Source organism: Aegilops tauschii, chromosome 3, assembly GCF_002575655.3.
Source record: "Aegilops tauschii subsp. strangulata cultivar AL8/78 chromosome 3, Aet v6.0, whole genome shotgun sequence".
In the NCBI taxonomy this organism is placed as follows: domain Eukaryota; kingdom Viridiplantae; phylum Streptophyta; class Magnoliopsida; order Poales; family Poaceae; genus Aegilops; species Aegilops tauschii.
This window is the reverse complement of record NC_053037.3, coordinates 67,154,909-67,177,609: the sequence shown is the minus strand read 5'-3', so window position 1 is coordinate 67,177,609 and position 22,701 is coordinate 67,154,909. Positions and strand designations below refer to the sequence as shown.

Sequence of the window (22,701 nt, the reverse complement as noted above, 5' to 3'; positions counted from 1 at the left end):
CCCTCAACTAGTTCACGCCCTAGTAGTTTACACGAAGCTGAAGTTGGCTTAGTTGCTAGAGAGTTGCCTCTTAGCTAGGAGACCCGATTTGAATCCTGATTTCACCCATTTTTCTTCTCTCTTTCTTTTAAACCGCGCTAACATGCCGACCCAATAGCTACAACGCGGGGGCATTCGCTTCAGCGTGACGGAAGTAGCACTCGCGTAAAGCGATATATAGTCGCCGTGATTTCTAACAGCTAAGACGGGGCACAAGACAAGGAGGACGTGGGCTCCACGGTGAGTGCGAGCCATGAACGAGGCGTTGATGGCGGGAGCAGTGGCGGAGCTTGGGCCGAAATGGGGGGGGGGGGGGGGCAAAGACAAACGCTATGGGCTGATTTTTTGTGGACAAATAGGTCAATAATAAGGTCTATACATATGTTTTCGATGAGTCAGAGGATTGCATGTTCGGATCGATTATTGTGGGTTCATCGACGGCGCTGGAGAACAGGGAGTTTAGAGGGATGGCGGTGGGCATCGGTTCATGGGGAGAGAATAAATGTGGTAGGATCACCAGTCACGGAAGGTGAGAGCAGGCGATTAGGCCGACGACATTGCCAGCGACGGTGGGCAGTGATCGTTCACACGGGAGGAAGAATAAGAACAATGTGTTGTTGGATGGTTGCTAGATGATAATCTAACGATACAGAAAATCGACTTACACTAGAAATGTTTACAACCGCTTAAGCAATAGGCAGTGCATAGTATTTTATAAATATGCAAAATTAGTATTTTAGTAATCTAAACGCTCGTATATTAGTTTACAGAGGGAGTACATAAGTATTACGAGTCAATTTTTGCATAGTCCTAGTGTGGGACTGTCCGAAAAGCAATTTGGCTCCCGGTCCAGATGCTCCTGATATCGGGACCACCAACTCTCCTCGTGATGCGTGACATGCTATGTATTCTGGGTTGTATTCCTGAGCGTGGGTCAATTATTCAACAGTGCAATGGCCCCACACTGCTGCCATTTAATGCACCGACGTCCGTCTCAGAGTTATAGCTCCGTTAGGACGTTACGGCGCAAGCCACCCATGTCTCCACACAGCTCCCACCTACCCCGTCGTCCCAACATGAGCAATCCTGTCAAGGGTATGGCTACCAACTCTAACCCTGCAATTTGCAGCAGATATCAGGGACAATGAACTGCACTTCGTAATTGATGATGCAATGCGGACACACTCCTATTCTGAGTAAAACACTACAAGTTAAAATATGAATGTTTTCAGTCATTAATTGCAAACAAGCCTTGCAGCCTATACTTTATGATGCAACGTGCATGCACCGCAGGTTCTGAAGACACAAGCTGTTATTCTGAAATTTCAAAATGTGCATGTTTCAGTTCAGAAACTTCACACGTTTTCTTCTGAAGACACAAGCTTTATTCTGAAATTTCAAAATGTGCATGTTTCAGTTCAGAAACTTCACACGTTTTCTTCTGAAGACACAAGCTTTATTCTGAAATTTCAAAATGTGCATGTTTCAGTTCAGAAACTTCACACGTTTTCTTCTGAAGACACAAGCTTTATTCTGAAATTTCAAAATGTGCAGGAAATTTCTAAATCTCTACTGTCAGTCTATCATTCAATCACAGTGAAGAACCCCCAGACCTCACAGTAAATTCCACCAAGCAAAGTTTATCTGCGTTGCCTTTCCGTCTAGCCAAGCGCCTGTTGATCCATCTTCCACGTTGATTGAGCCGACCCCTTCATCATCATCGCGAACATATCTAACTGCTCGCCGTCAACTGCATCTCTGACTGCAGCGGCAAACGAGGTGTACCCCATTGTCAGCTGCGTAGAGCAATCGAATCATGGCTGGGCACTCGCACCGGCAGGACCTGCTGTTTTCTGATATTTGGCTTCCCCTGCGTTTCGAACAGGCACTACATTGTTAAGCGGCAGAACCCCATATGCACCAACAGGAAATTGAGTTACCACTTCAGGTTTTTAAAGAACACTTACAGAGCATATCCATAGACAACTTCCTGCATACACTTTGTCTTCTCGATGTTAAGCCTACTTTTCCCATATCTGATGCCGAAACCATGCTTCCGTGAATAAAGATTGTAAAAATATTTGGTTTCTCCCACAGAGTCCGATGTTAGCCCAATAGCAGCATGCTCACCCAACTTATCTGTATATACCCGAACCGTTTGCTCCAGTGCACCAATTCTCCCCGGACACGGCGTCCGGTCCTGTAATTTCAGTGGAGCGGAGTGTGCCGACCCTGCTGGGACAAGGTGTCCTGTAATTTTAGCAGAACGGAGAGTTAGCATATTCCATAAAATGTACTGCATAAACTTAATCAAGCTCTGCAACGACATGATGACATCTTGTGTTTCTAATCTACGTCATATACTACCTCCGAAAATTCGGTCGGCAATTAACATACATGTTCATACATTGTCTATGACCTACAATCTAATTTTTACATGATCAATATTTCTAGCTCTGTTGGATCGATGGCCACTTAATTTTAACTCTGAAAATTCCGTCAGCAGTGACACACTTGGTCAGAGATCGTGTGTAAACTGACGAATCTTCAGTCAAATGATAAATCTACTGCTTCATGCCCAATCGGTGGCTCTTTTACTGAAACATTGAAAACTATGTGCCCAGCAAAAAATAAGTCACAAACCAAAATTAAAAGCATGTGATTTTCCACTCCCAGTTCACAATTCATAAGCAGAACACAAACTATGCCTAGTGTGTAGAATAGTCGTGGAAATGCAACCAACTATGCACCCAGCACCACATCCTTTTTTTAACTGATCTAACTTTTTTATATATATGCAAATGAGCTAGTGTATGCCACACATCATCTAATCCCCTCCCCATTTTGCAAACAAATGGCCAGAAAAATGAATACCTTTTTGTCATGGTGGAGGTGATCAACCTGATGGCTACTGCGCTTCTGCTAGCTGATGGAAAACAGAGATTAAAGATATCACATGTGTGCCATCTGGGCGTCGCCTTGCTCAATCACATCCGCGTTATCAACTTCACTCTCACTGAAATCGGACACGGCTCTGCAACCTGCATCACCACTTGTCTTCTCGCCGTAGGGCGCACCACTACGCTGCCCCCCACGCTGGCCACCAAATCCTCCCACTGCACTGTTCCCCGCTTCTTCTATCCCCATCTAGATCCGTCGCCCGATTCATCCTGCGCCGGAGCTCCGCCACACACCATGTCCATTAGAATAGCTACACTGCACGCCTCATTCACGAAGATGGGTAACCTGCAGTTGATTTTTGAGCAATCCTTAGGCAAAGAAATTAACCTCCAACCTCCAGAAAATAATGCCCATTTTGACCTGTCCACTAGGGGCACGAGGTAGTCGGTCGCCATTAGCACCTCCGCTGGTCATGCGGCCGGCCAAGTAGAGTAAGCAGCCCGTGAGATCGCCGCCGCGGCCCCTCCCGCTCTAATTTTTCCTTGGCTCGATCCCCTTTTACTCAAACAGGACCGAAGCTGCTGTAGGGGGGATGCATTCATTTGGCTGGCGTGGGTCCATTTGACGAACTGTACCAACGCCTCTCCGCTCGCCTGCTGTTAACGGCGGTCGAGCACGCGTTGCCGGCCGTCTTCTAAGACTACCGTGGTAACATACGTAGTAACATCACACATATGTAGGTTAAATAGATGATGTGACATGCAATAAATGAAGAAAGAGATGAAAGTGATAACTATGTGATTGCTACAATTGCTTAATGGGCCAGCCGGGTCACGCGCGTCCTATGTAGCATGTCAACCCTCCTATTTGACGCTCTTGTCCGCAAATTGCCTCGCTCATGAAGGTTCCCAAAACACATCGAAACACATCGCTGGGTGAGCCACCGCCGCCGCTGCCGCCACCGCAACAGCTTTTGACACAATGGCTCGGTACAAGGCAGTACCCGCCGCCGCAACCTCCCAATCCAGATATAGAGCGATGGAGAGGAGCGAGATGAGGCCGGCCAAGCAGACGGAGTTGTGGGGTTCGGCGACGAAGAAGCGCAAGCCCGACGAGAACACTAGTAGAAAACAGGGCTTTGGTCATAGGGCAGTATTTACATTAGTCCCGGTTCAGTCACGAACCGGGACTAATGTGAGCATTCATCCCGGTTCGTGCGGCTAAGGCATTAGTCCCGGTTCACCTGGGACTAAAGGGTGCGATGCCACCAACCGGTACTAATGGGCTTTGAGGCATTAGTACCGGTTCATGGCACGAACCTGTACTAAAGGTCCCATTTTCAAACTCTACCCCCCCCCCCCCCCGACCGCCTTTTCAGTTTTAGAAAAAACAAAAGAAAATGATGGAAATGTCAAAAAAATAAAATAAAATAAGTTTCCCATGTGATATGTGGTCTAGTTGTTGGGAAAATTAACAAATATGAATTTCGACTTTATTTGCAAAATCTCTCTGGAATTTGTAAAATGGGCATAACTTTTGCATACGAACTCGGATGAAAAAGTTTTTTATATAAAAAATCATCTACTCGAAAAGTTACATCCGAATTTAACAGGGGAAACCCCGTTAAACATTTTCAAAATCCTCAAAAACCTAACAGAAAAAAGTTACGGGGCTTTTAAGATCTAGAGTGGAAAAAATCAAAAAAAAAATAAACTATGGTCAAACTAATTATTCTAGAATATTAGTGTTACTAAATAATTATTTCAGTTATTTTGAATTTTGGTCAAATCTGGTCAAACTGTGGTCAAACAATGGTCAAACTAATTATTCTAGAATATTAGTGTTACTAAATAATTATTTCAGTTATTTTGAATTTTGGTCAAATCTGGTCAAACAATGGTCAAACTAATTATTCTAGAATATTAGTGTTACTAAATAATTATTTCAGTTATTTTGAATTTTGGTCAAATCTGGTCAAACAATGGTCAAACTAATTATTCTAGAATATTAGTGTTACTAAATAATTATTTCAGTTATTTTGAATTTTGGTCAAATCTGGTCAAACTATGGTCAAACTAATTATTCTAGAATATTAGTGTTACTAAATAATTATTTCAGTTATTTTGAATGTTGGTCAAATCTGGTCAAACTATGGTCAAACAATGGTCAAACTAATTATTCAAGAAATATTAGTGTTACTAAATAATTATTGTTTTTTAAAACAATAGTTTCAAACTCAAACAGTGAAATGTGTCACTTCATGCTCAAGCAAAATTCGTGAGGGTTAATAGGATTGACATCTTACTATTGTCAGAAAAAACAACAAGTGCAGACTTGGAAACGAGGGAGAATAGAACCCGGAAGTTAAGCGTGCTCAGGCTGGGGGAGTGGGAGGATGGGTGACCGTTCGGGAAGTTAGATGATTTGGAATGATGAGGGGTGATTAGAGATTAGAGGATAAATTGAGCAGTGATGAGGGGTGATTAGAGATTAGAGGATAAATTGAGCAATGATGAGGGGTGATGATAGAGATTAGAGGTTAAAATAATTCAGAAATTTGAAAATAAAAAAAATCAATTTTTTTTTCAAAAAAAACATCATAAAATTTCGTTGTTACCAACCGGGACTAAAGGTGGAGCTCCACGTGGCCGCGGCCTTTAGTCCCGGTTCGTGTAAGAACCGGGACTAAAGGGAAGAGTCATTTGTAACGATAACCGGGACTAAAGGGCCTTGTCAACTGGGACAAAAGCCTCTTTTTCTACTATTTGAAGAAGGAGGTGGCAGAGGATGCTAGATCCAAGGAGGAGCCGCGGATGAGGATGAGGAGGAGGAAGAAGAAGAAGATGTGTCCGATTTGCTACCGTTCGCTCGTCGTGAGCAGGGGATTCAGATTCGAAAATTGGATTCGTCGCTTGTTTCTCTCATGCAAGCCCAACTGGAGGATGGCGATGTGGGCGGCCGCCCCGTCCAGGACGCCGATGAAGAAGAAGGCGATGTCCGCGTCGAAGATGACGATGAGGAAGAAGGCGACGAGCCCGAGCCCCAAACCTAGCGAGACGAAGGCAACGTTGGCGGACGCCGGATCGGACGAGAAGGGCAGCAAGAACATGGGCATGGCGTGGTGCGGGGAGAGAATGAGGAAGCTGGTGGCCGACGCCGAATGGAAAAAGAAGGGCAACAGTTTCAGTGCGTGGGGCAGAGAGTCGATGAGGAAGATGACGGGCGGAGAGAGAACGACGAAGACGAAGACGTGGAGGTTTAGCTCGAGATACCTCGTGTTCATGAGGAACAATCTCCCTGCCCCGCCCGTCGAAGACTCCTCTGGCAGCAATCCCTTCCTCCGCATGATTCGAGAAAAAGACGCCGTTCGAGTCAAGGGGCTAGGCTCGAGTTCTGCGACTACGTCTTCAGCCGGTACGACGTCGCGAAAGGCTACTCGGAGTTTGAAGTGGAGGTCACCGACGACGGGGTACCAATGGTGCCGGCCAAGTTTCGTTTAGACAAGGAAGACAGTGTTGTCTAGGGTAGAATCGGTTTCTGTAACTCTGTTTGCAGGAAGCAGGGATAGTTACCTTGCCGTGGTAATGAGGTAAGGCCAGTTTGATAACAGCAATACAAGTGAACTTGTGTGTGAGAGAGATCCAGCTTCATTAAGTTGTACTAGTATCTTGCTACTGATGTTATTGGATCATTTTTGTCTATTAAACCCATGGTCAATTAGGAATTACCATAATTTGGCAATCAGGCTAGGTGAAGCTCGAAATAAGAAACACAGAAATTACATTAAAAAATCGCAAAATTTGCATATATGGATATAGATGTTCTCTACATATCTATAATACAATAATTTGTAAGCGAGAAATGCACATGTACCGAACGAGACTTGCCTGCTCCCCGCGCGTGCGCCCATCCGTGCTTCCGCATACGTGGCTTGATTTGATTGAAACAAAATAAGGACCGGCCCCACCCTTTAAAATCAGGAGGGAGATGATTAGATTAGAAAGGAAAAAGATAAAAAGACAACCGTAGGATGAAGTGGGAGCACAGATGGAAGCATGGGAGGAAGCATGCAAGCCGGATCCACATGTACCCACACAAGCGGGTACAGGTGTCATATCTGAACCATCCATTGGGAGGCACGCTGCTTTGAGATCTGTGCAGCAACGCACCAGAGGGGAATTGTGTTAAGGATTTTATGCCTATTCAGAAAAGAATAAAAGCAGTGACACGACACACACGAAGGTGGCATAAAGGGCACTGTATTTTACACTGCACACCGGTGCTAGCCGCACAAGGATGTAGCTATAGGCTCTTCACAGGACCGGACGGGTAAAATCTAAGCCCTCTGCCAAACTCTAAAAGTGGGCCTGCCACCTTCGAAAACTATATAAACTATAATAAACTACGCGTCTGTCGGTGGATTTTTTAAAATTTAAAAGATCCGCCGCCTGACGAGCCGTGCGATCTAGATTGCTCAGCATATAATTCCTCTTTGACTATTGCAACAAGAGCCTTGTTTTGGGAACACATCGATGACTATTGCAACAAGAGATTTATTTCGGAAACATTGGTGCAGATGCAAAAACATCCATGCGTATGATACCACTTTGCAACAAGAGCTTTGTTTCAGGAACAACTATTGCAACAAGGGCTTTGTTTCAGAAGAAAAAAAATCGCTCAGGGTCGGGACGGATTAGCAGGGAGGGCTCCCCCGACACCGCCAGCATTGATGGTGTGGGCATGCCCCTCGCCGCGCGCTGCTGGAACGATGACCGGGTCGCGTGGATCTGAGGCGCTATCGCAACGTCGGGTGGTGGCTTGGCGATCCCGACCTAGATGCAGGGCAGGAGAGATGTGAGCGGCAGGGGACAAGTGAGGCGGCAAATGAAAAGTGAAGGCATGGAAGTGGGGCGGCGTAGGCCTACCTCGCCGCCGAATGATGGCTGTTGGAGCGGACCGGTGGCGAGCACGGGCGTACCTGGCCATGTAGTCTGTTTGCAGCAAGTGTCGAGTTGCAGAAATGATTCTGAAACAAGGGTGGAGTTGCAAGAACGTGCAGTAGGTGATGGTGACGCCTAACCGTCCGATTAACAACAGATCAAACGCTTAGGGAGGCGGAAGACGCATGCGGAAAGATCCGCCGGGTGATCACAAGCTTTTCCCTTCCGATGACCAGAAATAGACAAGTCATGAAACTTTGCATTATTTCTAGTAAATACCATCATGATGTTACCCCGCAAAAAAATACCATCATGATGTTGAGATATCTCCGCAATTTACAATTTAGCACCAAAATTTCATGAACCGTCTACTTGTGACATCGAGTTGCATATACGATATATCGGTGCACAGCCTAATTAGAATACAATATACCATATACGGTGCACAATCTAATTAGAATCAATTAACCATCCATTCACTAATTTTTTTCGATAAAATCCATTCACTAATTATAATCAAATATATTTACTCAAGATTTAAAGTTACACAGCTTAACGGCTTGGCAATGAGGGAACAACTCAACCGGCCCCACACACACACACACAAATGAGCTTTCAATAGGGCAAATACTGGTCTGAATTGTGAGAGAAAAGTTGATGATGAAGAAATATGGCATATCTAACAGAATAAAACTCTGTCAGATACTTCGTATCCCCCTTTCCACTATAATAACCACCAATATGAATATTAGAGAGGCAAAAATCCATTCTGGCAAATTCACCATATAGCTCCCTCTATCTCCCTAATTTTCGAAGGAAGCCCTAAAGAGGGGTGCAACCTTCATATTTGGTGCTTGTGGGGGCTGTTTTGGAGTGCAATCCAACCCCAACCTTGTGGTGCCACTGATCTTGAAGCTCCCTTTTCCCCAGTCCTCCTCTGCATCATCTATATATCTAGTCTAGTACGATAGTGTAGTGTACTGTATGGAAATATCGACATCCCCCCTACATATATTAACTACAGTCGCTAAATATAGCTAAAAGGCAACAAACTCTGCTGCAATAGGAAGAACTATGTGCTCACAATGTTGTTTGAACATTGATCCAATTTCATTCAGTGTTTGAATGCCCCCAATTAGAAGTAGATTCATTGAGTTGATGCAAATAAAAGGAGTAAAAAAGCTATGGAGGGGTGCATCTGAGTTTGTCGATAGGCTCTGCAGCCTCCAAAAAAATTATGGGACACTCCAAAACTGGTTTAGAGGCTGCGGGTATGACGCATGTGCTAAAGTTGCTCTAATATTCTAAAATGTGAGGCTGTGAGCACAAGAAATAATTGTGAAGACAAGTTTTTTATTTTCTTTATTTTGGGCGGGAATTGCTAAGAAAAGTTAACACTGGAGTAAACTAGGTTAGTGCACGGCCTTTGTTTAATGTCTGTAAATTGTAGATGCGTGGATGTTGTATGCAATTTCTGAAACTTCGAACCTCTACACGAAATAAAACATGAATCTGGTGAAACTTTCATGTACTATTCATCATTCCGTTCATTTTACTGCAATATTAGTCGTAGTCGAATCCTTTAGTAATAATAACACTTGGATCATTTATAATAGAGACGAAAGTACCATGGGGAGTGAACCGAAGCCTGATCGGTTTGCATGTGACAGTTAGTTACACTGGTAGTCTAGTACCACAGTAGTACATGGTACAAGTACTGAAGCCTTTTCACCTTTTCAACAGAATTCAGGACACAGCACAATGGGCATGCAGCTGCAACAGAAAAATATGCTGCTGCTATTCTAGCACTGAAGGCTACAACTATCTTCTTCCCAGGTGGGCTGGCTATAAATAAACTTGACCAGAGCCCTAGAGCAGGCAGACACTCCACAGCTCCAGTGCAGGGAGTGCAGGGTAGCAACTGAATGACTGAATAGATAGTTCTTTTCTGGAGAGGTGCTTGTCAGGCACTGAAAGTGAGAGTTGGAGGAAAACAAACAGATCATGGCTAGCTAATCGTGGTCACCGATCAGCTTGTTTTCCTCCAATATCTCACCTTCGGTTGACTGATTGATTGCCTGGCTTTGGCGTTTGCAGCCTAGAGAGAAGTAACAGATTGGGTTACAGCTAGGAACATGCATGCACCGCCCAAAGCGAGGATTAGAGGGAGCTGAACCATCCATTGGAAACATGGAGTGATGGTTCAGTTTCTTCTAATATCTCACCTTGACTGGTTCATCCGGGAAATATGCAAGAGACGCAGTGCGGCCACCCAAGGTGAGAACTGGAACTGAGGCAGATAGATATATATAGACTGGAGTAATAAGTTCCTCAAAAACAAGAACAGATTTCTTTCGTCACAAAGCATGAAGAAAACACACCTCTAAAAGTGCATTTCACAAAATCACACTTATGTGACAGAATATTTCCAGACCACACTTTTGTCACTCGCAATATGGTTTGTAAATACTTTCTTTAAGTGGGGGATTTTTTTATAGTTTTGGAAAAGAAGGCGTGGTTTTGAGAAATTTACTCAATAAACTGTCTTATAGTCTAGTTTGTTTTCTTCCAACATTTTACCTTGGTCGAAGTGCTTGATCCTGAGTAGCTGACTGGTAACTGTTGGTGAAGCAAAGGCTAGCGCCAGCCTCTTGTGATCCCTCGCCTCCAACCGATGCAGGCCTGTCAAAGCTTAAAACATGGACCTCCACTCTAGGAAGGGCAGTCAATTCAATAGGCAGTGGTGGATAAAACAAAAGGCAAGAAAAATTTAGACAGCGTTGTTCAATCGATGTTCTTTAGAATTTGTATGATGCTCTAGGAAGTCAAATGACGTTTGTATAATATTCAATGTTTCACTGTGTTCATTCTACTAGCGATCAGTATAATAAGATAAGAAAAGGCACTCTGATTCAGTGAGTACTAGCTGTTGGACCCTCAAGCTACAATTGCTTAATTTGAATCTCAACTATAGCTAACCTGTGGAAATAAAGAAACCTGACTAGTAACTGTTGGTGAGGCAACGGCTAAAGCGCCAGCCTCTAGTGATCCCTTGCCTCCAACTGATGCAGCCTTGTCAAAGCGTAAAACTTGGACCCTATACTCCACGTAGGTCAATCCAATTGGCAGTAGTGGATATAGCAAAAAGGCAGAAAAGACTAGACAGCATTGTTCAATTGAGGTTCTTTAGAATTTGCATGATGCTCTAGGGAGTAAAATGATGTTTGTATAATATTCAATGTTTCACTGTTTCATTCTATTAGCGGTCAGTATAATTAGATCAAAGGCACTCTGGTCCAGTGAATACTAACTGTTGGACCTCAAGCTGGCATTGCTTGATTTGAATATCAACTATAGCCAATCCGTGGAAGTGAACAAACATGTACAATCACCAAAAACTAGCCATGGAGAATTTCGAAAGACAGAAGCAAGGCTACTGGCTTTTGTTGCGACTAGTGATAGAACATAATCATCACTGATAAGAATGGACAAGTTGGTGATGTTGGATGACATGCCAACTTTGTGAACACCTGGTGGCAGACTGAGTCCTCTGGATATGTCAGATCAATGTAAGGATCTTCTACCCTGGAAATGTCCTACTTATCATCTGGCACATCGTCAGAGCTACTGATCTCAGACCACTCATCAGAAGAACAGTCACTTGATGTTTCTTCTTTTTCACCGTGCTCGTTCTTTCCTGCTACACTCTCACTTGAGGCTTCTTCCTGTTCAACATTCTCATTCTTCACTGCTGCACTCTCTAATTGAAGAAATGAAGGGAATGCATTGTGCAAATTATCCTGTATGCTTTCATCATGGTCTTTCCCCCTCCAAACAATAATTTGCTCCTTGTCAAAAGACACGAGAATACAAGGAACAAGGTCCTGCAGCAAAAAAGGAGGAGAGAGAAATGCATTCTGTTACAGGTAATCTTCAGGGAAAATAAGCATTTAACTAGTTTGTCATAAGGCTATATGAGAGACTCACCCTGAGCTTGACTCCAATCTTCCGATAATCACTTTTTGGCAATCCTTTACAATCTATGCGAACCAATTCATCAGCCAGAAAACCATCTCTAACCATCGGCACGAGGTTAGCATAATATCCATTCTTTGCTGTGAAATGGGCATGGTTGGTTAGACATATTTTTTTTAGCACATACATGTATATGATACCATGTCTAACCGGAAAGGAGGGACAAGGATTACCGAGCTTTGTCAAAACAGGAGCATGTAGGCCCTTCTTCCTCATTTCCTTTGTCTCCTGAACTGTCAGCCCTTCTATTGTTGTTTTAATTAGCCTCGGGTAGATCGGTTCAGCTGGCTTCCATAGCATCAATGGAATAACAGGTCTTTTCTTTGGATGATAATGCCTCCCTCTGTACAGTATTAACAGGCCACCATGCCTGTGGATGATAAGGCCACCAGTTTTATCCTGGGAAAAAGGTAGCATTACTCAGGCTTCTACAGGAGAGTAATATCAGAACCAGTGACATCAAATAAGAGCTCCGAAGATGTTCATCCATAAAGTACTTGATAAACTCCATGGATGTAAAGTGGCAGTGTTCATGTTCTTAGAGATAGGAGAGACGAAGCTACCTCGAGCTCACGGCACACATTTTGCATATCAACCGTCGGCACACCAAGGCATTTCACCCTGACCCCCTCGCCATGCTTCCAGTGGTTGTGAATGTCATTCAGCATGTTATGAGTGAGCCCATCTCTCCCTAGAGAAACATCAGCTGTCATTATCTGTATCGCAGCTCCAAATGCACAATTAATTCATTACTAGTATTGTTCGAACAACCCGAGACCAAATTTACCGAGATTGATCTGCCGCTTGGTGCGGTTCTTCTGGCATTTGTCGACCAAGAAGGAGCGCTCCGCGGGTGTGAGCGGCTCGCCAAGCACGCGCTCTCGCTCGCGACGGCGGGCCTCCTCCAGGTCCTTTTCGGCGGCGGGGGCAGGGTCCTCGGCGTCGACGCTCCGGAGCGTGGTGTCGACGGCGGGCGCGCACAGGCCGGTCCAGGGGCGGTCGAGGCGACCGGGGCCGAAAGGGGAGTACTTGGGCTCGCGGAGCCCGATGGGCTTGGCGTCCGGGGAGCTCTCCGTGTAGCTGAAGCGGAAATCGAAGGGGAGGTCGGAGTGGGAGGCCGGGCGGTCTCCGCGGTCCAGCGAAGAGGGCGGCCGGTAGGGGGGCTTCTTGGTCCGACGCTTCTGGTCGGCGCCGGCGCCTGTGCCGTGGGAGATCTCTTTCGCGGTGGGGGTCAGGGAGGCCGGCGGCACGAAGCCGTAGCGGTCTAGGAGGCGGGAGAGGTGGCAGCGGGGAGGGTGGCACGGCCGCGGCAGGTGGGCGCGGCGGAGGAGGCTAGGGAGGAGCATGGAGCGGCGGAGCAGAGTGGCCAATGGCGACCGTGGGTCGAAGGGGGCAAAACCCTCGTGTTCGTGGGTTTTTTTGGGGAAGAAAGACTAGTTTTCCATTCGGAAATTTACAAGGAAAACGAGGACGTGGGGAAAGTATCAGGTGCTCCAGCGTTGGGGTACTTCCCGTGCTCTAATGTCAAAAAGAATATTTTCAAACGTTTCAAGAAATTAGAAAAAAGAATCTGAATGTTGATAGGGAATATGACTACGACTCCTAAAAATTTCAAGTCCAAAATCGAAATGCACATTGAGAAACAAAAAAGACAAATCCAGGTGTGAATAGTGTCAGTGTTGTTTTGGTCTTTTTATTTACACTATTTATGATAGATTTCACATTTTTGTTTCTCAATGTGTGTTTTGAGTTTGGACCTGAAATTTTTAGGGATGGTATGCACATTCCTTATGAACATTCATATTTGTTTCTAGAATTTTTTGAAATAATAAAAAATGTTTTTATGACATTGGAGCACTGGGAGTACCTCAAGGCTGGGAGCACCCGATATTTTCCCCGAGGACGTGATCGATCTCTTTGGGAAATGGATTTCAAGTTGATTTTTGATTTACACCCCTATGAGCACCGTGTTCAAAAAAGTTGATTTTTTATTTGAACCCTTGTGTTCGTGAGTGTTTTGTTTGTTTTTTTTCTATAAAAATCTAATATATGTTAGAGTAATTCTAGCAGAAATAAACACAATCATTTAATTTAATTTAAAATTACCTACATGTATTGTATAAGAAAGTGAAATACCGCAATACAAAATGAAAACAACATGAAGGAATTTCATAGGTTGATCCTAATGAATTTGTACACTAGAGCCTTTTGAAAAATCTGGTGCACCTTCGGCCTCTCTCTCCACTTTCTCTACTCAATCCTCTAGAAATCGAGAAGATTACGCATTTTATCCTCAAACTCTCTGGCGGGTAAAGGTTTGTTACCCAAAATCGAGAAACACTACAATACGACCCCTATACATGGAAAATACATAACATCTATGGTCCATTATACGACGATCCCCTCGATGGTCGGTCGCTTTAGCCAGGGTCTTTTTGTGGTCCTGCCATTTCGCTAATTTACCCGTAGCCCCACGCCAGCTCTATCCTAAATCCCCACCCCTGCACGTGTCTGTTCCCCCTCCCCCCCCCCCCCTCCCAATCCCCCTTCTCCAAATGCCTAAATCCATGAATGGCGAGAGTGCCGAGGACGGCCACGATATCGTGTCGTCTCGTTAATGATGATTCATCATGCGATCTCCAATACATTCTTGTTTGGTTTAATGGAGCCATTTTGTCAAATTACCATGCCATTCATAATTAAATAGAATTACCAACTAAAGCTGAGTTAACCACTGCAAAACTGGAGGCATTTGAGAGAACCACTGTAAACCATGTCGTGGGTCATGTGTATTACTTGGCCAAGATTCCAAATACCAATACATAATTGACTCATCTTTGAAATTTATAAACTAAAACTTAATATCTCTCACCCTCAAGCCGAAGCCTTGACAAATGGATTTGTGATGGTCGCTAAAAGCAATTAATTTCCATGGAACCGGAGACACCTTTTGCAGTGAGGTTATACAAAAATAAGAAATATTGAACACCAACATTGTGATTTAATTTTCCTTTTGTTGGATCGCCCATTGGTGTCCTCATGTTAAAAGAATAAGGACTCCACTATTTATTCTTGATTAGATGCGCCATTGTTCTCATGTTAGAAAATAAGTACTTTGTTATTTGATCTTCACCGTCGATGATCTCTTGATTACATGAATCCAAGGAGTTGTTATTGGCACCTCACAGAGGGAGGGATGATTTCTTGTCATGAATGATCAAGCTTTGAATTAACCATTTCTAGTCGTGTGGTGCTTTCATTAGTTTTTTTTTACTAGAAAGCTTCTTTGTTCTTTGCAGGTACCGGATCATGAAGATTGTTTAAAATTAATCTGCTTCTATTTCTTAACTCTGACATTTAATGTTTTATTTTGCCATGCTTCTTCGGAAGTTCCAAACTGTTAAAACTCTGAAAGGAGATAAAATGTTATGTGTACCAACTAATCCATCATATGTTGTTTCTTCTTCATACTTTGAAAAAAAGAAAGTGTCGCTAGGAATGTCTGTCTTTTAATATCTGCAGTGACACATGGAATGCCATCTTCAGTGGTTCTATAAAGAAGGGATACAGAATGGTTGGACTTCTAAATTTCAAATGTGAAGATACCTTATTTTGCGTAATGGTTGGACATCATAATTTTAGATAATTAAATTTCACTTTATGATGTCCGAAGTTCTATGATTCATAACCAAAAAATAATCTCCTTTTGCTCCTTCTATTATGTATAAAATTTTCGACTCCCGTGGCAACGCACGGACACATATATAGTTCTTTTTCACGAATACGCAAAGCTTGCGTATCTTTTAATTGATAGAAAGAAGAGTTACATCATGGGATTACAAGCGGTTATGAGGCCATGCACACAAAAGAGGCATGATAGCGAGTGTTGGAGCATAAAGCTAGGGGGTGCTCATCCCCGAACAAGATCACTAAGCTATGTCTCTGGGATGATGTCTTTTATCACGGTTGCGCCGTCCTTTGCCCAAAGGCGCGCCTCGTCTTTAAAGATGTTGGAGAGACTGGAAATCGAAGGTCAATCGCCGTCGAAGATGCAGGCGTTCCGGTACTTCCAAAGCCACCAAGCGGTGAGGATGACGAGGGAAGCCAGTCCCTTGCGAGTAGGAGCGGGTGCTTGGAAGCGGGATGTGCCCACCACGTCTAGAAAGCCGTGTCGCTATGTGGTGGGTGATCGAGCCCAACCGAGAATGTCGTGCCAAATCTGCCGAGAGAAAGAGTAGCCTGCCAAGAGATGTTGTATGGCTTTTCCTCTTCTTGGTCGCAGAAGGCACAAATGGACTCATGGGGTAGGCCGTGACGGGCAAGAGGATCGGCCGTCCAGCAGCGGTCCTGCATCACAAGCAACAGATGTGAAGCAGTGCCCACGGTCTCCAGGTCAACTTCCAGCGGGGGTCTTAGCAAGCACCAAGGAAGAGTGCCTCATAGCAAGAACTAGCCGAGTAGGATGCCGAGGAGGTCCAGCGCCAATGCAGGGTGTCCGAAGCATCCGAAAGCTCCGTGTGGCGCACACGGCACCAGAGGTCTATGTATTGTACCATGGCGGTAGGGCCTAGCGCGCCCTGAATATCTTGCACCCACGACCGAAGGTGGACGCCGTCGTGCACGGTGCGAGTCTTGCGCCGGCGACGAGGGACAAGTGCGAAGACGAGAGGGGCTAGCTCGGCCACTGACTTCCCCTCAATCCAGTGGTCGGTCCAGAATTTGCGTAGTAAAATTAAAATGAACGGTAAGAAACAGTTTTGGTCCACCCCTACCAACAGGTCACCTTTGGTCTCCAGCTTCACTGAACACGGACGAGTCCCACATGTCACTCCAACCTTCGTCCCGCCCTGCTCCAGAACCCGTCCACGTTCATCCAGACCAAACGCTGAGCCTGAAAACATCCTCATCACGCCTCTCACCTCAGTCACACACACTGGCAGTCTCGCAGAACAGTCAGCCACAGCCCAAACATACGCGAGCCAAACCCTGCACAGCAGATGGCGCCCGTGGCGGGCAGCAGCTTCTTCCAGGAAGCGCGGCTGCCGGAGCAGCGGGCCGTCGAGGGCGTCGCCTTCCCCGCGGTGCTCGTCCCGGCCGGCGGGAGCCTCGACGAGTTCCTGGCGACCGTGCGGTCGGAGCGGGCGTCCCGGGTGGAGCCGCTGCTGCGGGAGGCAGGGGCGGTGCTGCTGCGCGGGTTCCCCGCGCGGACGGCGGCGGACTTCGACGCCGCCGTGGAGGCGTTCGGGTACGAGGAGCTTCCCTACGTCGGCGGCGCGGCGCCCCGGACCAACGTGGTGGGGCGGGTGTTCACCGCCAACGAGTCGCCGCCCGACCAGAAGATCCCCTTCCACCATGAGATGGCGCAGGTCAGCCGGCCTCCTGCGTTCGCCCAACGCCATAGCAGATTGAAAATTTCGAAACCATAATGGTTAAAGCTTGATATGATACTGCACTGGCTCTGAGCTGATGGCAAACCACTCCACCAATTATCTATTTAATTGCATTTGATGAATACTCAGAACTAATTATGTACCAATATAAAGAAACCCTGAATTGCAAGATACTAGCACTACAGTTTTGTTTTGTTGTCATGTTAAGGATCAAATGTTAGTGTTACCACACGAGCTTGAATTGTGTAAAACAAATCTCATCTGGAATCTTGATTCTCATCATTCCTTAGGTTCCAACTTTTCCGGCGAAACTCTTCTTCTTCTGTGAGGTGGAACCAAAAAGTGGTGGAGAGACACCAATAGTGCTGAGCCACTATGTGTACAAGAGGATGAAGGAAAACTTCCCTGAATTTGTGGAGAAACTGGAGAAGCATGGCCTGATATACACAAGGGTATTGGGAGAGGGTGACGACCCATCTTCTCCAATCGGCCGTGGATGGCAATCCACATTTCTCACTAAAGATAAAGCCGTCGCCGAGGAAAGGTCTGGCTTCTTGTTCCTTTAAAACAGAGTTAATATATTATTGGCTCTGTTGTCAGTTCTGAACATTTGCATTTGCATTCAGAAATCCACTGTAACATTATTGTACTTCACTAGATATGCATCAGTGCATGAGTTTGGTTCAGTGTGTATCTAGAGCTCAAGATTGAGCTGCTATTGTCTTGGTTGCAAAGTTCAGGATGAGTCAATGTTGACCGTTGATTACAAGTGTATTACAAGGTGTATCTAGAATTCTACTACCTCTGTACCAAAATATAAGATGTTTTTTGTAGGCTATAAACTAGCCTACAAAAACGTCTTATATTTTGATACGGAGGGAGTAATAAACTTTTTGACAAATCACGCTCATGAAAATGCAATACACCTGAAAGGCAGATTCTACCACGGAAGTCCATGAATGCTGGCAAATAGAATTGATAACCTTCGTATGGTGACGCAAGTCTTATTACAAAATCTTCATAACTAGCCTGCTGCACCTGTTTTAATCATGCATGGCTTTGTCTTAGTTACATCTGTAGAGCAGTACAAGCTTTAAACATTTTTCTGCTACTCTAATGGCCTTGATTTTTTTAACCCATTTTGGTTTATTCTAAAGGCATTTTGTCATGATACTTAATATTTTTTTTTATCTTTCATCTTGTCGTTGAGTGCAGCACATCACAAAACACATGTCACTTTTCAGTAAAAAAAGTTTTGCTAAAAGCTTTTGAATAACATTTGAAGTGGGTTTCATTGATACTTTTAGCCCATTCACAATGCTGCTGACTGAACTTTGACCCTGCTGTCCTTCACAGGGCTGTGAAGCTTGGGATGAAGCTGGAATGGACCGACAACGGGGTTAAAACAGTGATGGGTCCGATACCAGCAGTCAAGTGGGACGAGAGCCGAGGGAGGAAGATATGGTTCAACAGCATGGTCGCCGCCTACACGGGTTGGAAGGACGCTCGTAACGATCCAGTTAAGGCCGTCACCTTCGGCGATGGCTCGCCCTTGCCCGCCGATGTCATAGAGGAATGCGGCAAGATCCTAGAAGAGGAATGCGTCGCGGTCCCGTGGCAGCAAGGTGACATCCTTCTCATCGACAACTGGGCAGTGCTGCACTCACGACGGTCCTTTGAGCCCCCACGGCGCGTACTTGCTTCTCTCTGTAAATAGCATGTAAATGTTCGATCCCCGCAAAAACAAAAGCATGTAAATGTTCGACATTAGAGACGATGCTTTGCTCGGGATCGATCCGCACTTCTGCGGGGTGTATGTACCATGTACGTGATCGGATTTGCACATACAAAACTGGAATAATTTTGTGCAGCAGGACAGGAAGAATCATTGTGTTGTTCTTGCTTGTTTGCAACCTGTAACATATGAAGTCCTGAACCTTGCAATCAACAAATCTGCAGTTTTACATGCATCACTTCAACAGCAACATGTGGCACTTCGTATAGATGAAAATTTTACAACATGTACTAAGTACCCACACGTTCCAGCTCTCTCCGGCAGCTTTTTTGTAGGTTTTTTTTTAGATTAGACCACATTGAATCAGATCAGAGACTTCAGAGGCGGCCACGAATCACGCCATCGCCCTTCGTTCCATGTTAATTGTCACTGATTTAGTTCAAAGTTGTACTAAAGCAGCGACAGTTAATATGAATCAGAGGGTGTACATATGTTCTGCGGCGGTGAATCACAATGGCAATGGCGGAGCTATCTGCAGGCTAAAACTGTAGGTCTTGCATGCGTTTTAACCAAAGAAACTAACAGAGCTCCATTTCCTGGTTTGTTGTTGCATGTACAAATCAGCAATGCATAGACTTGTATATTTGGTTTCTTCTTGCATGTGCAACAGGTTACTCAATTTTTCCGAAAAGGAGGATGCATTTGGACTTCTCTTGAATGCACAACAGTAATCTCACAACTCATGCATTTTGCCTATTTGTTCTCAAATAGTTTGGATTGCTTACCACATTTGCACGCATGCACGCCAAAGCTGAACATTTGTGTTTGCAGATACTCATATTGTTGTTGTTTTACAACAAGTGAATAACTATTTCCAAACCATGTAGTACAGGAAACCAAAATCTCAAGTGTGTTTTGACCTTGCATTAGATATGTCACTTCATCCAAGCAGTTTGTTTGTTTATTAGTTTATTTTACCATAGATCCTCCTATTGATCTAAAGAAGCATACCTTATTTTTTGTGCTAAATCCATTCTGCAAAAGAAGGGCACTGCCAGGAGAAAAAAAAGTAGGGATTTAGGGACAAATGACAAAGAAAGTGTTAGAGTTATAATATAAGTTATGTATACCCCTTTGTATTTATCCCGTTGTATAAGGGGTTTCCTGCATATGTACCACACCTGTACATGTATATATATCGGCCTATGGCCTCATGGGAATACAAGTTGCATATTTTCCTAACATGGTATTAGAGCTAGGTCAATTTTTTGCACGCTGCAACTCGTGCTAATTGATCCGCCCCGCGACGCCATTGTCCCCTGTGGCCGCCGCTCTGTTTCCCCGTCGCCGCTGTCTCTCCTCCCCGATCGACTGGGCTGCCTCTTCTCGATCGAGTGCTGCGGCCGCCTCTTCCGGATCGCCAGCTCCTCCCCTCAAGATCGACTGGGCCGCCTCTTCCCGATCGCGTGCTGCGGCCGCCGTGTGATCGCCAGCTCCTCTCCTCAAGCTCGACTGGGCCGTGTGGCTTGTCCTCTCGATCGAGTGCTGCGGCCGCCTCTTCCGGATCGCCAGCTCCTCCCCTCAAGATCGACTGGGCCGCCTCTTCCCGATCGCGTGCTGCGGCCGCCGTGTGATCGCCAGCTCCTCTCCTCAAGCTCGACTGGGCCGTGTGCCGCTCCTCCCGCTTGGTCGCCGCCAGGCTCCTCTGGCCAATCGACTGGGCCGTGTGGCTTGTCCTCCTGCTGTGTGGATCGCCAGGTCCCTCTCCTCCCGATCGTCTACTGCTGTCGTCTGAGGTCTGCTGCGCCCGATCTCGCTCCCAGCCGTCGTCCTCGTCCGGCCTCTGCTATTTTCGGATCTTTGCCCAAAAAAAAAATGTCTGCTGCATCAGGCTACGTTGCTGTCCCTCGCTGTCCGGTGATCTTCGATGGTACCAACTACACCGAGTTCGCTGGCTTCATGCGCATTCACATGCGTGGCATTCGTCTCTGGGGTGTTCTTTCTGGCGAGGTCTGCTGTCCGCCACGTCCGGTCCCTCCGGTGGCCCCTACTCCGCCGACTCCACTGGTTCTTCCTCCGGACGCTACTCAGGCCGCCAAGGATGCGGCTAAGATTGCTGATGAGGCTGCTAATCGTGCCTATGATGAAAGGGCTTTGGCTTATGAGGAGGCTCTTCAGACGTATCATGGTGCTTTGTCTGTTTACACCCAGTGGCTTGATGATGATGCTCGTGCTGCAGCTGTTCTCACTGCTAGTGTTCTGCCTCAGTTTGCTTCTGAGTTTTTGGGTCTTCCTACTGTCTTCCAGATGTGGACCTGTCTTCGTCAGCGCTATGAGCCCTCTGGTGATGCCTTATACCTTTCTGTGGTTCGTCAGGAGCATGCTCTCCAGCAGGGTGACTCTACTGTTGATGACTTTTATGCACAGAGTTCTGCTATCTGGCGCCAGCTTGATTCTCTCCGCAGTGCTGGTTGTCGTACTTGCCCCTGCTGCCAGGCTGTCCAGGCCGATTTGGAGTTTCATCGCGTCTACGAGTTCCTGTCTCGGCTCCGTAAGGAGTTTGAGCCCCGGCGTGCTCAGTTGCTTGCTCGTGGCCGTATTTCTCTCATGGAGGCACTTTCAGAGATTCGTGCTGAGGAGACTCGTCTACGTGGTGCTGGTTTGCTGGAGGTTCCCTCTATGCTCGCTACTCGGGTTTCTTCCACTCCGCCGGCTGCACCGCCCCATTCTCGCTCGAGTGCTCCGCCGCTCTTGCCCACTCCTTCTGGAGGCTCAGGTCGCCCCCGTTCACATTGTGACTACTGCAACAATGATGGTCATATTGAGTCCCAGTGCTACACAAAGCGGAAACACCTGCGCAAGGCGCGATCATCCTCCTCAGGGACTTCGTCATCTCCCTCGCCAGCTTCAGCCATTGCTTTGACTGAACAGGATATTCTGAGACTTAAGCGTCTGCTCGCGGCTTCAGGTTCTTCCTCGACGGGTACTGCTGGTTCTGTGACTGATGCTTCCCGCACTGAGCACCCGCCCTCTACACAGTCAGGTACATTCCCATGGGTTCTGGACTCTGGAGCTTCTTTTCATATGTCTTCTCATTCTTCCGCTTTGTCCTCTCTTCGCTCGCTGGATTCTCCTGTTCATGTCTTCACTGCTGATGGTACTCCACTTTCTGTTGCTAGTAGAGGCCATCTTTCCACTCCTTATTCTGTTCCTGATGTTGCTCATGTTCCTCGACTTACCATGAATCTGTTTTCTGCCGGTCAACTTACTGATTCTGGTTGTCGTGTCATCCTTGATGTTGACTCTTGTTCTGTCCAGGATCGTCGCACGCACACTCTGGTTGGGGCTGGCCCTCGCCGCCGTGATTCTCAGGGTCTTTGGGAGTTGGACTGGCTTCATGTTCCTTCCGCTGCCACCACCATCGCCAGTCCCTCCGCTGCTGTCGCCTCTGTTACTGGTTCCTTCAAGCAGTGGCATCATCGACTTGGTCATCTGTGTGGTTCTCGGTTATCGTCTTTAGTTCGTCGAGGTCTTCTGGGGTCTGTCTCAGGAGATGTCTCTTTAGAGTGTCAGGGTTGTCGTCTTGGCAAGCAGATTCAGTTACCATATTCCCATAGTGAGTCAGTGTCTAAGCGTCCTTTCGATTTAGTCCATTCTGATG

General features: G+C 46.0%; 2 protein-coding genes and 1 long non-coding RNA gene across 4 annotated transcripts; 1 reads left to right on the top strand and 2 right to left on the bottom strand.

Annotated features, from left to right (window-relative positions):
- Nucleotides 1–695: 695 nt before the first annotated feature.
- Nucleotides 696–3,623, bottom strand: LOC109759235 (uncharacterized). Of its 2 annotated transcripts, XR_002232027.4 has the most exons (5): nt 3,361–3,623; nt 2,914–3,285; nt 2,007–2,289; nt 1,653–1,909; nt 696–1,155 (listed from the first exon to the last, which is right to left on the bottom strand). It is a non-coding gene; the product is annotated as an uncharacterized lncRNA (long non-coding RNA). The 2 variants fall into 2 exon arrangements; XR_002232026.2 differs by lacking the exon at nt 696–1,155 and having other exon boundaries at nt 1,474–1,909.
- A 7,559-nt stretch (nt 3,624–11,182) lies between these two features.
- Nucleotides 11,183–13,367, bottom strand: LOC109759227 (CRS2-associated factor 1, mitochondrial). Its single transcript, XM_020318053.4, has 5 exons — nt 12,703–13,367; nt 12,479–12,606; nt 12,089–12,314; nt 11,868–11,995; nt 11,183–11,764 (listed from the first exon to the last, which is right to left on the bottom strand). The coding sequence occupies exons 1-5, from the start codon at nt 13,259–13,261 to the stop codon at nt 11,477–11,479; spliced, it is 1,329 nt and encodes a 442-aa protein (XP_020173642.1). The 5' UTR covers nt 13,262–13,367; the 3' UTR covers nt 11,183–11,476.
- A 3,307-nt stretch (nt 13,368–16,674) lies between these two features.
- On the top strand, nt 16,675–19,190 carry LOC109759217 (clavaminate synthase-like protein At3g21360). The gene is made up of 3 exons (XM_020318045.4): nt 16,675–17,281; nt 17,596–17,849; nt 18,662–19,190. Exons 1-3 carry the CDS (start codon nt 16,913–16,915, stop codon nt 19,020–19,022), a joined length of 984 nt encoding a protein of 327 aa, XP_020173634.1. The 5' UTR covers nt 16,675–16,912; the 3' UTR covers nt 19,023–19,190.
- The last annotated feature ends 3,511 nt before the right edge of the window (nt 19,191–22,701 follow it).

Coding starts and splice junctions, on each gene's coding strand:
- LOC109759227 (XM_020318053.4), bottom strand. CDS start 13,261: ATGCTCCTCCCTAGCCTCCTCCGCCGCGCCCACCTGCCGCGGCCGTGC. Junction 12,607..12,702: donor CAAGCGGCAGATCAATCTCG/GTAAATTTGGTC, acceptor ATGTTTCTCTAG/GGAGAGATGGGCTCACTCAT. Junction 12,315..12,478: donor ATGTGTGCCGTGAGCTCGAG/GTAGCTTCGTCT, acceptor CCTTTTTCCCAG/GATAAAACTGGTGGCCTTAT.
- LOC109759217 (XM_020318045.4), top strand. CDS start 16,913: ATGGCGCCCGTGGCGGGCAGCAGCTTCTTCCAGGAAGCGCGGCTGCCG. Junction 17,282..17,595: donor TCCACCATGAGATGGCGCAG/GTCAGCCGGCCT, acceptor ATCATTCCTTAG/GTTCCAACTTTTCCGGCGAA. Junction 17,850..18,661: donor AAAGCCGTCGCCGAGGAAAG/GTCTGGCTTCTT, acceptor TGTCCTTCACAG/GGCTGTGAAGCTTGGGATGA.